The sequence below is a fragment of the Mytilus trossulus genome, chromosome 4 (genome assembly GCF_036588685.1).
Source record: "Mytilus trossulus isolate FHL-02 chromosome 4, PNRI_Mtr1.1.1.hap1, whole genome shotgun sequence".
Lineage (NCBI taxonomy): Eukaryota > Metazoa > Mollusca > Bivalvia > Mytilida > Mytilidae > Mytilus > Mytilus trossulus.
The window spans coordinates 1,354,157-1,370,651 of NC_086376.1; the positions used below are offsets into that span (position 1 = coordinate 1,354,157).

The 16,495-nt window shown below is 34.7% G+C and overlaps 2 protein-coding genes across 2 annotated transcripts; one reads left to right on the top strand and one right to left on the bottom strand.

Annotated features, from left to right (window-relative positions):
* The first annotated feature begins 249 nt into the window (after positions 1-249).
* Positions 250-3,596, top strand: LOC134714460 (proteasome assembly chaperone 4-like). The gene is made up of 3 exons (XM_063575728.1): positions 250-524; positions 713-785; positions 3,263-3,596. The coding sequence occupies exons 1-3, from the start codon at positions 342-344 to the stop codon at positions 3,385-3,387; spliced, it is 381 nt and encodes a 126-aa protein (XP_063431798.1). The 5' UTR covers positions 250-341; the 3' UTR covers positions 3,388-3,596.
* Positions 3,597-7,850: 4,254 nt separating this feature from the next.
* Positions 7,851-15,614, bottom strand: LOC134714362 (retinitis pigmentosa 1-like 1 protein). The gene is made up of 6 exons (XM_063575603.1): positions 15,602-15,614; positions 14,013-14,379; positions 12,025-13,895; positions 9,829-10,443; positions 9,118-9,289; positions 7,851-8,399 (listed from the first exon to the last, which is right to left on the bottom strand). Exons 1-6 carry the CDS (start codon positions 15,612-15,614, stop codon positions 8,075-8,077), a joined length of 3,363 nt encoding a protein of 1,120 aa, XP_063431673.1. The 3' UTR covers positions 7,851-8,074.
* Between the last annotated feature and the right edge of the window lie 881 nt (positions 15,615-16,495).

The following is a 16,495-nucleotide window of genomic DNA, read 5'->3' on the forward strand; positions in this document are numbered from 1 at the left end:
TTTCCAACTTAAAGTAACATGCAGATTAAAATGAATTCGACATAGAAACGCTTTATAGTACTTTATCGTAATGTAAATTTGTTTGCGCAAATAAATAGCGTAAAATGTCTATTCATAGTTTGCATAACTGATTTATAAAGTGAAAGAACCTAATTTAAAAATAAGGTTTTGTTATTCTATCAAATATTTATATGGTCGTTCCTTTCCGGAATGAGTTCATACTTACACCGTCATTCATTTAGGTTTTTTCTAACCGGAAGTGTATTGTTTGTTTACAAAAAACTAACCCATGTGTCTTTGGAAAATCTTGCGACAATGAAATAAGCTTCCCTCATTAAACGATGGCAACCAGCGAGCATGAAAAGGAACAGTCTATCGGTCTCCAGGTTCATACGTTTTCTGAAAAACTAATGGACACTCAAGTTTTCTTTCAAACAATTGTATTTGACCATGGTTTTTTCTTGTGGATTGGTACATCTCCAGCTGCACTTGGGGACCTCTCTCTTGCCATGAAGACTAAATATGTAAGTTGAGTATTTAGAAGTTTAATTTTTATTGAAAATATTTGATTTTTTTTTTATGTGCGAAAAGGACTTTGTTAAAAATTATTTGTTCGTGACTGACCATTTGTTTTGTTTACAGATTCAGTTTTTAAAGGAAAGATTAAATTAACTTATTTCACTAGTAGTGACAATTTTTTACATCATTTTAGAGCCAAGAACCAAGCGCATCAACACTGTTTGGAACTTCTGATTCTCCAACCACAGCACTAGCACAAAGATTAGGTAAGTCAAAGAGGGATAACTCAATATAATAAAACATAATTACACTCTCCACAATCATATACTAGAATCTGTTACATCTGCTAAGTACTTCGGCATCACATTACAATCAAACCTTAAATGGGACAAACACATAGATGACAATATATCGAAGGCCAACAAAACTCTTGGCTTCCTGCGAAGAAACCTGAAAACATCAAATCAAAACATCAAGAGCCAGGCATACCAAGCACTTGTCCGTCCCAAACTCGAATACTCTTGCTCAGTTTGGGACCCCCACACTTCAGAATCTATTTCAAAGATAGAGATGGTCCAAAGGCGAGCTGCTCGGTATGCCTGCAACAGGTATCATAATACTAGTAGTGTATCAAACATGCTGAACACACCAAACTGGCCTATTTTAACACAACGCAGACTGCGTGCACGACTGGTTATGATGTACAAGATCACACATCAACTTGTTGCTATACGATCTAGCACAATTCTCATTCCATCAGACTCAAGAACCAGGAAACATCATTCTCACACCTTCAGACACATTTATTCATCAAAAGACTCGTACAGATTTTCATTTTTCCCATACACAATTACTCAATGGAATCTTTTACCATCCTCAGTAGTAAATACACAGACAGTCGACTCTTTCAGAGATCAGCTAACATATGCTGTTCTCTCCACTATTATTTAAAAAACTTCATCTCATGTACATAGTTTTAATCACTACATCTGTTCTTTGCACTGTTTGTAAATAACTAAAATATAAACTTAATTTTAATAAATAGGCCACGTATGCACCAGTTATTAATCATCTTTATTCAGATGGAAAACTGGAAAACTTAAAGAAGAAAAGAATAATTATCATACTATATGTGTGTAGTTTTATAAATGTTCCTTCTCAATACTACTGTAAATTCAGAAATTAATGCGAGGTTTTTATTATTGCGAAAAATGCGACTGAGTTGTAAACGCAATAATTTAAACTCGCATTTTGAAATAATTTATATGAATTTAATAAGATATTTCTCAAAATCATAAAAATTAAAATCGCATTTAAGCCTAAAATGCCAAAATCGCAATAATAAATGCACGCAATAATTTCTGAATTTACAGTATTCATTTTGATGTTCACCCAAAACATTGAATTATCATATTTGCCAGTGATCTGGAAGGTTTTTTTCACTATGGGCCCAGGGCCCCTCAAAAATAAATTCAATGGGCCATTTTAAAAGATAATGGGCCATGTTGTCAAATGAGTGGGCCATTCGAATTGACTTATAAAAAATAAAAAGTATCATTATTTTCTCAGTCATGTTTTGGAAAAGAGGTGTTGGTACAAGTTTACCTTTATGATTTTAAATAATATTGTTCCTGTGATTCTGTAATTTCAATGAATATACAATTACTTCTTCCAAAACGGACAATATTAAAGATAAACCTTTATTTACAATGTTTAAACTGTTACTGTTGCCTTGGCTTGTTCATGTTCATGTTTTTTTTAACATTAAATTTGGGTCTTCGTCGATACCATAGTCATTCCAGACGTTCCGTATTAGAGGTCATTTCAGGAACGTTCTCTGCATTTCTTGTATTATTATTATTACTTCATCAAGATGACAAGAATAACAGTAGAGAGTACCATTAATTGATAGAACAAAACAATAATTCGCCGAAGTCATGTTTACAAAATGTCAAAACGAGCCAAAGACCAAAAAATGACAAGGACAGTTAAGCGCCTTTTATGGAGACAAAAACTATATTCATAAAAACGCTTCAGGGGTTTTCACTCGAAATAATAGCAAGCTAAACTAAATTAAAAGATTATTATTAGAGTTAAATCTCAACTGTAATAGCCAAATTTCACAAATGTAAAGTTGTTTAAAAAAAATTATATCATGAATGATGGTTAATTGCGTTTTTTGGGGTTATCAGTTAAACCGCATGGTTCTATTATTACCATAGGAAAACACCCCAGACGTTAAACCGCATGGTTCTATTACCATAAGAAAACACCCGAGACGTCCTAAAATATATAGGTGCTCCTATGATTGGAGGAACATTATACAGTTGTGTACACACACATGGCGGCACGGAACACGATCGGAAAACTATTTGACGATATCTAAACGTTTCGAAACGATGTGAAAAATATCGTGCGCCACGTGGGCGCTTACATTTGTCACTCTATGCGCCATTTCTGGTGAATATGCGCTGTAGGCGCAGGGCGCACGTCCTTCCTGATCACTGATTTGCTAGACAATTAAGGGTGGTTTTTTAACAATTCTTTTTCAGTTTATGATATCGTAGAGTATTACCCATATAAATATATTTATTGCATACAAAGTTTTATGCGTTTAACAGTGATGTACATTTTTTTATTTTAGTGTTTATATTATTTGTCTTGATGCACAGTAAAATCAGTACCATTGCATGTTATTAAGTATGTCATCTAACAGCAAATACATTTTAAGACTTTTTTTCAGCAAAGAAAACAAGTAAACAAGTATTTGTTGGTGGAAATTTGAATTATAATCAGCTGATGTTACCATTGATAGAAAAAAGAATTGGTGAAGAAATGAAATCGCATCCAGAAATTTACATGCAGTGAAATTTTAAAACAATGCTAAAGTATAGATAATAGAATGAAAGAGTGCTAACAGTGATACAGACAAACCAGTGCTAAAAGACCAGAAACAATGACCATCACTTTGGTCAAGTGCCCTCTTATGCATCCGTGGATTTGTTAACAAATATATGATTTATATGAACAGATTGAGCATGTTTAGCATAAGAAAATGCTTAACATTGTATATATATATATTCAAAAACATATGAATTAAAAAATGTTTTATGAAATAAATATTCATCATCATGTTCATAAGAAGTGTTTCCTAACTTTAATAATGAATAATTTACAATTAATGTTTGTAATTCAAGCAAAAATGCCATCAAGCTTATTGGTATCAGAGATCAGTGAAAAATAAAGAGTATTTCTTGCATTTATCAAGTCAAGGTGTAAAGTGCAGTGAAAGACCCTTTTATGGTTTCATGTTGAAGGCAGTACTTACTTTGACCTATAATGGTTTACCTTTACGCAATACTATAGTGACTTTGATGGAGAGTTGTCTCATTCAACATCTTTTTACAATTTATTTCGTTTTATTTTTTATTCCAGTTATACCTTACTTTTGTTTTATTATGTACATCCTCTTATGATCAGAATTCTGATTTCTCTTGAAATGCTTAAACTAAAGCATAGAAATATTACACATGTAAAGAACTAGAATTTACTTGCCTTATTGTTTGATTACATGTGAATACTTTAAGTTAAACTTTATCTTTTAAACAATATAAAAAATTTGTTTAACTCAGTGATCTCATGGTAGCATGTGCCCAAGCAAATTCATGATATTTTTATCTTATTAAACTTGTTAAAAAGTTTGAAACTGCTATTTTTTTCTCCCCACCCCTTAACTGTAACATACAGCATTTAAGAGTTTTATTACAAGTAAAACTTGCTTGCTAGAACAATGATGATGTGTTTCCATACAGACTTTTCATATGAGGTATCAACACAATGCATTAAAACATTATATAGTAAAAATCTAATACGAAGCCATATATTATAAAACTAGTTCATTTTATACTTTTAAATAGCATTCATTGAATCAATTTCAAAAGATTCTGCATTTGTCCTTTCTTGTATCCTTTCTTTATAAGGAACTGAACTAAATAGGTTGAGATTAACAGTTTAGTTCATTTGTTTGCCAAACTAGTATACATTAACAAAGGGGGGTGGTTTTGATCAAACTCACCAAGCACATGGCATTTAGGAGTAAGAGCAAACACTGATAAGTTCGGAGACAGAATAGTTTGCTTTGATAGAATGACATGTATTCTTGTGGACGTATCACAAATAAATAGCATGAACAATTCACTTTTCGTCAGTCAAGTACAAAGGAGATATCCTATTCATATTTCATTTACATGATACATGGGCCTGTAGCAAAGGCCATATACTTGTCTAAAATCTAAATGAATGTCATTTTGTCACTTTTAAATGTACTTCACTTGCTCAGTCAAATTGATAACCAATCAATTTTACGGCATGGTTCGTGTTGCTTAAGTAAGTCTAGTTTTCTAAGAAATGTTTTCCTGTATTTTTATATTGGTAGTGTTAATGTTTGTTTCTCTTCGACTTATGATTTTGTTATCGCCCCTAGGTATAGCTATGCACCGTTTTGTAATAATATAAAAAATATTTGTAAAATGTTTCTGTGTCTTGTGTGGTACTCAGTTTTCTGCATTATCATATTTCGTACTACCTTAACGACGGGCGCCACATGTGGAGCAGAATCTGCTTAACCGCCTGGAGCACATGAGATCACCTCCACGATTGGGTTCGTGTTGCTTATTCTTTACTTTTGTATGTTGTGTCATCTGTACTATTGTTTGTCTGTTAGTCTTTTTAATTTTTGGCCATGGCGTCAGTTTATTTTCCATTTGTGAGTTTGACTGTCCGTCTGGTATCTTTCGTCCCTCTCTTCAATAAAGATGCCACAATTTGAACGATGGATCGAATTGCGATTCGAATCACCAAATTTAATATCCTTGGATGTATCACCGTAAACCTATCAAGAACAACCTATCAAGATTCGAATCACCAAATTCAACTTTTAATGATAAAGAAATGATCGATATACGATATCCAATCATGGAACAAACCAGTACGTACATACACAGCAAAAACAATAACAACAAAGGAATAGCTGTTTCATTCCTGTTCTTCATCTCAAAGTGACAGCTGTATTTAGTCTCTTTCACTGACCCGTTCCTTCGTTGACCAGTGTGTGTGCGAAATACAGTCTTATTAAATAGACTTATTTTAAAGAAGGGATATAGTTACAACACTGATGTCAGGTCATTATATAGATTGAATATTTTGGCGTTAATATTGATTCACTTATAGGGTCTTTGCATCGGAACTAAACACATTTATTTAAAAACCAGTTGTTGGCATGACACGGGTTATGTTCTTCTCATATATGTTATGATGGTCTGATACTAAACCCCTAACGGGAAGGATTGGGCCTGATATGAATATGATGAAGACATAATCTTTCAACCAGTTTAATTGAGGTCTGTAGCTGGCATGTCAGTTAACTGCTAGTAATCTGTTGTTATTTATGTATTATTGTCATTTTGTTTATTTTCTTTGGTTACATCTTCTGAAATTAGACTCGGACTTCTCTTAAACTGAATTTTAATGTGCGTATTGTTATGCTTTAATTTTCTACATTGGCTACAGGTAAAGCGGGAGGGTTGAGATCTCATAAACATGTTTAACCCCCCCCCCCCCCCCCCCCCCCCGCATTTGGGTATGGGTAACCATAGGCCGCCTCAGGCGTATATCCAAACACAACCTCCATCACCGAACTAGGATATATATGTGTTTCGGGGTCAGCTGAAGGACGACTCCGGGTGCGGGAATTTCTCGCGGTTGTTGTCTCTTTGACACATTTCCCATTTCCATTCTCAATTTCATTTCTATAAAACTAATTAAAAATGTAACTTCTCAAAAAAGGGAAACGAGGAAGAGAAAAGTTTCACTTATGTTGAAATTGAATTACTGTCACTTCGAAAGTTCTAAATGAAAATAGAGGCTCTCAAGAGCCTGTATCGCTCACCTGATTCTACTTGGGGTTTTTGAAATCATATAAAATAATATAAAATTTGGCTAAAAGTAACAACACAACCTCATAAGGAAAGGAACATTCAGGCTATGTTTGATTTCATTCAAAAGTCCCCCACTGGCGGCCATCTTGAATGATGGATCGGCTTCAAAGTAACAACACCTTGTCAGCACCTCATATTAGGAACATGCATGCTATGTTTTGTTTTATTCCATTCTGTGGTTCTCTAAAAGAATTCATTTGAATGCATTTCCCAAAGGGTCCTATGTTTAACTAAGTCCCCCTGCTGGCGGCCATCTTGCATGTTTGATCGACTACAAAGTAACAACACTTGGTCAGCACCTCATAAGGAACAGTCATGCCATGTTTGGTTTCATTCCATTCTCTAGAAGAAGTTCAAAATGTAAAAAGTTAACGACGACGACGACGACGGACGACGGACGCCAAGTGGTGAGAAAAGCTCACTTTGCCCTTCGGGCCAGGTGAGCTTAAAAGATAATAGATATACATGTCCCAACACAAGATACTAATTTTTGGACATCCCCCGTACGGTCATCGTATGGCTTGGCATGGTGACTAATATTCCCATAGGACTACGATGCAGTCCGGTGTATCCGCGCATCTAAGACTTATGACTTCACTTCATTCAACTGATAAACCAATACCTGGATAATATTGTGTGAACACATTCATAACATACGTTTATTTCATAAAATTATCTGTTTGTAAACAGTATATGGTTTCACCATCAAGATTTTGCGTAATGTGTGTCCACAATTAGGGAAACTCCTAGGCTTGTTTTGATAGTTCCTCCAATGTCCGGTAATTTCGCGCATGCCTTCCAAAAATAGGATATTTTTAATAACGAAACGATTTTCTGATACGAAATATAGCTGAATTTGAACCAAGCACATTGCCAAGGATGCATAGAAAAAAATATTTCAATTTGATATAAATTTGACTTAAATAACACAAATTGGATATGATGATGTATTTTTTTTAATGGAAAATGGCCAAATATTGTTAAACACAGGATTGCAGTTTTTATTTAAATCTTAAACTTATCAATTTTATCATTTTTTATCCCTTCCGAAGGCTAAAACAATAACAAGAACGATTTCATTTGTCTTAATTTGTTGATGTGACGAAATCAGCGAAGGCGCAGTATCAAAAGCCGCGCGGTCACCGGGGACTTCTCTTATATAATTAATACAAGTACTTGTTTTGTAACGTTTTTATTTTTATTTCAAAAACTTAGTTTTGTCGTCAATTATGTAACTAATGTTGCATTTAGTGCTTTAAGTGTTACTTTGTGAAACTAAAATTTAAAAGTTATATATAATATTTGAAGGTACGCAAATAGACTGAACTGTGCCAACGCTCAACTTGTGTTTCATGTTATGTATCAGACGGGTAGATAGAAGTGTATTTCTTTTCACAATGAACCTTCCTCTCCTTCTCATCAACCTTTTTCTGTATATCTCGCTTTTTTGTTCTCTTTTCTCTCTCAAACATCTCTTTCTTGTCTTTCTAGAGACATATTCCCATAGTTTCTAATTATTATGTCCGTCCATCCTATACTATAATATACATGTGTTTTTTCTAGCACCTACTTTTCCTTAAGTCAGGTGATACAGGATCAAACATAGAGTCAGCTAAGCTAGATGTCTCTGTTGAACATTTAAATTCTTCATTTTGAGAATCGGAATGCAATCCTTCGATTCGTCGGACGACATCGACCAAAACCGAGAGGTCTACACGAAAGAATCCACTAAAAGGTGCGTCCAGGTCTGACACCACAAAACACAGCATACTGATAGAGAATACAGTTAGTATACACATTACTAGTTCCATACGATAGGATAATGCCTTTAATAGGAGTATACCAACAAACGAGAAAAACCCAAGTGTTTCTAAAAACGCCCATCTGTAAATATAAAAAGATAAGTTCTGTCATACACGTGACGAAACTATACATGATGAAATTTAAGATTCGCAACTATATATTTATTGATTACCTAGGATGACTTATAGAATAAATGCAATGTTTTAATGCATAGGTTCAACAATGATCCTTGAAAAAAAAATGTGCGTTTAGAAGAAGACGCTAATAAAGGGTTCTTTTAATTCCTTAAATTCAAAACTCTGAACATTTCAGAGCTTGAATTATTGTTTTGAAAGACTCGGGCTTGTTTTAAACTGTGTTTTACTGTGCGTGTTGCTGTGTGTTTGTTTTTTCTACATTGGTTCGAGGTACTTCAATAATGGAAAGGTTGAGATATCACAAAATATTATCAAACACGCCACATGCTTGCGCAAGCCCAAAGTCAGCCTCTGATCTTTGTTAGTCGTGTATGATTTTTTATTTTAGTTCATTTATATGTTTTTGGACTTTGAGAATGACGTCCATTATCACTGAGCTAGCCTAGTTCACTTTTTTGTTTATGAATCACGTCTCCGGGTGCGGGATTTATTCGCTGTGTCGAGAACCAATCTTTGATCGGATTGTTCTCTCTTTTGAAGAGAGAACAATCCGATCAAAGAGCAGAAAACTGCCCCAAAACCCCTATGGGATCGTCGCTCCCCATTTCCATTCTCAATTGTATATGTATATTAGTATTCTTGTGATTGTAAATTATACTTACTTGACTGGGTGTATTTTTGTATGTAGAATACTCAGTCTATCAGAACAAATGCTGTTAAGCTGCAATATGTGTGCCATGATTTTTTCACACAATACTCGATCAACTTGTGTCTTACTGTCGTCTACATCAGTCTTTACTTCTCTAAGAACATCAATGATAGACCAGATTTTAACTGAAAAAAATAAGATGACAGATATTCAAACCCTGTGATCGTGTTTTAAAGTTTTTGTTTTGTTTTGATGGCAATGTCTTACTTTAATAAACCAGAAAACATCGAACACAAACACAGAGCAGACTTGGCTGGGAATTTATACTTCACTCACAACTAAACAGATACAAAATTCAGATCTAAGAATATAATAATTGCAATTATACTGACAGCTAGATCAAAGACGATTACAACTAACAAAATATCACTTAATGTATCTAAGACTAAAAATGTTCATTTTTGGACAGTTTAGAATACGGTCAAAATAAAATTAATTCGTTTTTTCGGCTTTATTAAAACAGTTTGAAAAAAAGCTTCTTTATTTTCTTTGTCTGGATTCTTTTATTCTTTTTATGTTATATGCAGTATATGGCTTACTTGTTAGTGCACACGTTTTAAATTTCGGGAAGATCTTTGTTGGCCGACCCCAATGTTGTAAACCAGTTTAATTTGTAGAATTTAACAATGAACCAATATACATGTGTATTCCTAAGTAAACTTACTTTTCACATTTTCGTCAGGTTTTTGTTGAAATGAATCTGGTCGTCTGTCTAGTATCTGTAAAATCATGAAAATGATTTCTGATTTAACACATCTGTATACACTCCGGCGCATACTTGGCTTTGGTAAGTTGATCCTTGTACAGAACGTAGCTATCTGATCGATCATGCTTATTTCCTTCGTCACCTTGTCCATGATATGAGTTTGTTTCGACAATGCTTGCTGAAATGCAAATCCGAAAGAAGTAGCATAGACCAGTCCAGCAGGTGCTAGAAAACAAGCTATGGCATCGTTTATATCCGGTGCGTTCGGAAATTCTGCTTTAGGCCAAATGAATGTTGTTAATGGCGAATATAAGTACAAAGTGAAGGGACATAACGCCAGGGATAACAATGCAGGAAAGGCTATCTTCAGCAAGTCAAGTGGCCTGTTACGATGTGTCTGAAACGCTTCAATGACTTCATTGTCAAACGGAGAAAGAAATGGCGGTTCTTCTTTGGAGAGATCATTGTATTCTTCCAAATCGATAATATTAATTTCAGATTCCATTTTTCGCTTCTTTATGACTCCCACTGCGTGTTTTCTGCAGTTACTATATGCATACAGACCAATCATTGCTAAATAAAAATATAAAAAGGAAAACTATTACATTTACATGTAAGTATTAATAGATAATATTGTAGTGACCCCTTTATCCTTTATACATATAAACCGGTGAGACTTTTTTGTTATTATGTAAAAGTTTGGTATTTTATTAACTAAACTTAAAGGACACAAAAAAAAACTAGTTTTAAATCATAACTGACATATTATCGTAGACAGCTGTTGTAATTAAATTAAAAATAAGTATTGGAGATGAAATCAAGATTTCAATATATAATGACAATTTTGTTGCAAAATTTATGTTAATTTTCTCATATATTTAACATCTATTTGTATTTTAATGATATGTCGTACATAACCAGTGCATTTGTTTTGCATTCAATCTTACGAATAAACACCATATAAGAACTAGCTATTAAATAGTGCTGGTATGTTTTCTTCCTTAAGTATATTCATACTAACGAAAGGTTTCTATCGAACAGACACTACTATATCTGTTAAGAAGCTCTTAAATTGTTGAAAATATTTTAAAATAAAAGGTTTTACTTTATGGATTTCAATTAGACGGTGATGGAAGAACTTGATAGAATCTAAGACTTTTGAATTAGACTCTGCGCGATATACTAAGTAAAAGTATTTTTTATTTTGTTTGAACATCTACTAAGTCTGTTGTGTTGCATGTATGGGATTTAAAGTTTACACAGTTTTTGACTGCCGGATCCCGATAATGGTCATGTTTTTTAATCGACCAGTCTGATATTTGTCACCGGATATATTTATCCATTTTGGTTCATGATTATGCATTTCATATTAATTGTGTTTTCCGTGTTATATGTTTTCCATTCATATCATATCATCATGTTTCTTGACGATTGACGACAATAGTTTTGCGCTGCATATTTTGAAATAGACTATAGCTTTATACCCTATGCTTTGCTTTACGTACTCAATATTTAAATTAGTACAATAGACAGTTAAAGCGATTCTTATTATTATTTAAATGATATATATTTATATTTAAATAGCATGAGTTATGCATGAGCTCAAAGCGCGGCAATACTAACCATATATATATTAATACAATTTCACTTTTAAAGTTAGTCACTGGTCATTATTACAATCAGGGAGGCGGCAGACTAATGTCTACGCTGCAGTTACTTGTAAATTTATTTATTCTTTTAGCAATGTTTAAAATGTTTCAATTAAAGTAAAGTTATTTTAGTATTTCATATATAGAATTCATTATGGCTTGAAAGCCGCATTTTGGTATATAAGTTAAGGTCAGAATAAAGCTCCGTTGCATGCAAATATTTCAGTATATATATTGTTCATTAATTTATTGGAACATAATTGTAAATTTGGTTTACAATTTGTATACTTGCAGATTTATATATAATAAAGTATTTATATATTGGACGACTCATTAAATGCAGAAATGGCCCACACGCATTACAACGACAAGTTTATGGGTTTATGGTGATTTATCCCTCATCCCAGGTGATTTATCCCTCATCCCAAGTCGATTTTATATGGTGTCCCATTTTTCCTGCGACATATTTTTCTTTTTTTTTTATATAAAAATAAAACGTACTCACCAAGAACCACCAAAACTACCAATACAAAGGGTGGGACCATTATTTCAACGGCGGATGGCTCAGCTGAAGTTGTTTCTGCGGTAGCTTCTGGCTCAACTAATTGTTCCGCTGTTGCTTCAGGCTCTGACGACATTTCTCCCTCTGCTTCTGGTTCAGACGTTATCTCAGATTCTGGTTCGATTTCGGGTGTGACCTCAGATTCAGACTCTGGTTCCGGTGTAACTTCAGATTCAGACTCTGGTCCCGGAGTAACTTCAGATTCGGTCTCTGGTTCAGGGGTAACTTCAGATTCAGACTCTGGTTCAGGGTTAACCTCTGGTTCCGGTGTTACTTCAGATTCAGACTCTGGTTCAGGTGTTATTTCAGATTCTGTCTCTGGTTCAGCTGAAACTTCAGTTTCAGACTCTGGTTCCGGTGTAACTTCTGATTCTGTCTCTGGTTCAGGTGTTACTTCAGATTCTGTCTTTGGTTCAGGGGTAACTTCTGATTCTGTCTCTGGTTCAGGTGTTACTTGTGAGTCTGGTTCAGTGGTAACCTCTGACTCTGTCTCTGGTTCAGGTGTTACTTCAGATTCAGACTCTGGTTCAGGTGTAACTTCAGGTTCAGACTCTGGTTCAGGTGTAACTTCAGATTCTGTCTCTGGTTCCGGTGTTACTTCAGACTCTGGTTCAGTGGTAACCTCTGACTCTGTCTCTGGTTCAGGTGGTACTTCAGATTCAGACTCTGGTTCAGGTGTAACTTCAGATTCTGTCTCTTGTTCAGGTGTAACTTCAGATTCTGGTTCAGGTGTCACTTCAGATTCAGACTCTGGTTCAGGTGTAACTTCAGATTCAATCTCTGATTCAGGTGTCACTTCAGATTCAGCTGTAACCTCTGATTCTGTCTCTGGTTGAGGTGTTACTTCAGATTCAGACTCTGGTTCAGGTGTAACTTCAGATTCTGTCTCTGGTACAGGTGTTTCTTCAGATTCAGACTCTGGTTCAGCTGTAACCTCTGATTCTGTCGCTGGTTCAGGTTTTACTTCAGATTCAGACTCTGGTTCAGCTGTAATCTCTGATTCTGTCTCTGGAGCAGGTGTAACTTCAGATTCAGACTCTGGTTCCGGTGTAACTTCAGATTCTGTCTCCGGTTCCGGTGTAACTTCAGGTTCAGACTCTGATTCAGGTGAAACTTCAGATTCTGCCTCTGGTTCAGGTGTTACTTCAGATTCTGTCTCTGGTTCAGGTGTTATTTCAGATTCTGTCACTGGTTCAGGTGTAACTTCAGATTCTGTCTCTTGTTCAGTTGTAACCTCTGACTCTGGTTCGGTTTCAGGTGTTACTTCAGATTCTGTCTCTGGTTCAGGGGTAACTTCAGATTCAGACTCTGGTTCTTGTGTAACTTCAGATTCTGTCTCTGGTTCCGGTTTTACCTCAGATTCTGACTCTGGTTTAGGTGTAACTTCAGATTCTGTCTCTGGTTCAGGTGTTACTTCAGATTCTGTCTCTTGTTCAGGTGTACCTTCAGATTCTGTCTCTGGTTCAGGTGTAACTTCAGTTTCTGGTTCAGGTGTCACTTCAGATTCAGTCTCTGGTTCAGGTGTTACTTCAGATTCTGTCCCTGGTTCAGGTGTTACTTCAGATTCTGGTTCAGGTGTCACTTCAGATTCAGTCTCTGGTTCCGTTGTAACTTCAGATTCTGTCTCTGGTTCAGGGGTAACCTCTGATTCTGTCTCTGGTTCAGGTGTCACTTCAGATTCAGACTCTGGGTCTGGTGTAACTTCTGATTCTGTCTCTGGTTCCGGCGTAACTTCAAATTCTGTCTCTGGTTCAGCTGTCACTTCAGATTCTGTCTCTGGTTCAGGTGTAACTTCAGATTCTGGTTCTGGTGTAACTTCAGATTCAGACTCTGGTTCTGGTGTAACTTCAGATTCAGACTCTGGTTCTGGTGTAACTTCAGATTTTGTCTCTGGTTCCGGTGTTACTTCAGATTTTATCTCTGGCTCCGTTGTGACTTCAGATTCTGTTTCTGGTTCAGGTGTAACTTCAGATTCTGTTTCTGGTTCAGGTGTAACCTCAGATTCTGTCTCTGGTTCCGGTGTTACTTCAGATTCTGGTTCCGGTGTAACTTCAGATTCTGTCTCTGGTTCCCGTGTAACTTCAGATTCTGTCTCTGGTTCCGGTGTTACTTCAGATTCTGTCTCTGGTTCCGGTGTAACCTCAGATTCTGTCTCTGGTTCCGGTGTAACTTCAGATTCTGTCTCTGGTTCCGGTGTAACTGGTTCAGCATTTATCTGAGATACTATCTTTGACTGAGTTTGAAGCGTTAATTGCAATGTTAACCAGCTTTCACTTGAATTGGTTGTTTGAGAGTAGCCTTAAAATAGATGTCAATATAATCATTTCAATATTTTAATACATATTCATATTTTTGCTTTTACACGGAATATCTAAAAATCTTGAATGCTTCTTTCTGTAAATTTAATTGGGTGTAAAAGCGTTGATCGTAGTACATTTTGTATGAAGCGGAAGCGTTTCAGTCTAAACATGTGCGCACGGTCAACGCTCTCTTGATATTTCTTGCTGTTTTACCAAAAACCTTGATTTGATTCACGGATTTGGATCATTTTTAGTTATTATTATTATTGTTTTTTAATGTCTGTGTCATAAAAGGCATACCTAGCATAAAATTAAAATAAAATATAAAGAAGATATCATTGGTAGACCTGAACATAATGACTTTGTCTTTACGTGTGAAGTTTATAATATCAGAGTCAGCGATGAGCAATTAAGCGAAGAATAAAGTTGAGCAATCGGTCAAAAATACAGCAAATTCTTCATTTATTAAACAATTATGTGTTTGGCTGAGGTCTTGAGTTGACATGTCAGTAACTGCTAGTAGTTCACTATTAATTTTATGTATCATTGCCATTTTGCTTAGTTTCCTTTTTACATTTCCTGACATCGAACGCTGATTGCTGTGTGCTTGTTTATTCTATATTGACTAGAGGAATAGGGGGTGGTCCATACATTATTCATAAGCGGTACCAATTAGTTCGTACTAATTCGAAATACTTAATACATAAGGCAGCACATAATTGTCTATAACATTACATATTAGTCAGTACACGATTGTCTTGCTCATAACATTAATCAGTACAAGATTGTCCAACTTATTACATAACTTAAGCGAGTACAAAATTGTCTAGCTCATAACATTAGTCATTTCACAATGCTCTTTTTCATTATAAACACACAGGCACTTGTTTCAGAATTCCCCCCCCCCTATATACCTTAATATTCAAGGTTTATAGGAAAAAATAATTATGAGACAAGTGCCTGTGATTATACAGTACAAAAAAGTCTTATTCGTTAATGTGTTAGTATACACTAAATAAAATGTCAACCAAAATAATTGGTCATTTCAAACTTGCTTTTATTAGCTCGTATTGTAATTCTTCAATTTTAGAAATGAAATAAGGAAAATGTTCATCAAGTGGGCGTTTTATATTGCCATAAACTTCTGCATATATTATATAGATAGTCTTTTCAGACTAGACTGGTTCTTTTTTTTCTCGAAGCTTCGACCGAGTTATCACCTTCATTAAACATTCTCAAAAATATGGCCTACAATACACTTTGTCATTAGAATCTGCACTAGAAACATTTTAAATTCTAAAGTTTTCATAACTAATTTTGTTACTGGTAATTTTAGATAATTTTACGTTAAAACCATTTTTTTTTCTAAATTTAACATGTAATGTAGTCTTACCTCGGTGAAATACCACTCCTGTAATGAGTATGGAGATTACCGTTATGTAAGTACGCTTTGTTGTCATCCTGAACAAACACAAGTAACCAATAGCTGTCAGAAATGAACTGATGGCTTTACTCGATCAAATTAACAACTCCATACTGTGAAGAAATATAAAATTGATTCGGTTTTTATAAATTAATGAAGCGATTTTATGATCAATAATTTTTAATGCTTTTTCATGATATAGTTTACTAGTGTATGCCTTGTAAAACATTGCTTAATACATATTACCAGTTTCATGATATAGTTTACTAGTGTATGCCTTGTAAAACATTGCTTAATACATATTACCAGTTTCATGATATAGTTTACTAGTGTATGCCTTGTAAAACATTGCTTGATACATATTACCAGTTTCATGATATAGTTTACTAGTGTATGCCTTGTAAAACATTGCTTGATACATATTACCAGTTTCACCATAATAACACACTTCTTTAAATGTTACAATACTAATATATAAGGATTAAAGGACATTATGGTATGTCTAAATGCAGGAAATAGCATTGCACTGCATATTTTTAGTACATCGAAAGGCAAAAATATTCAACAGTCATAAATGGATAGTGGTTTGATATAAAAAATAAGATGTGGTATATAATTGCCTATAAGACAACTCTCCACCTAAGTCCTAATGGCATAGACATTTTAGACCCTTTCTTTTTGTTGTTGTTAT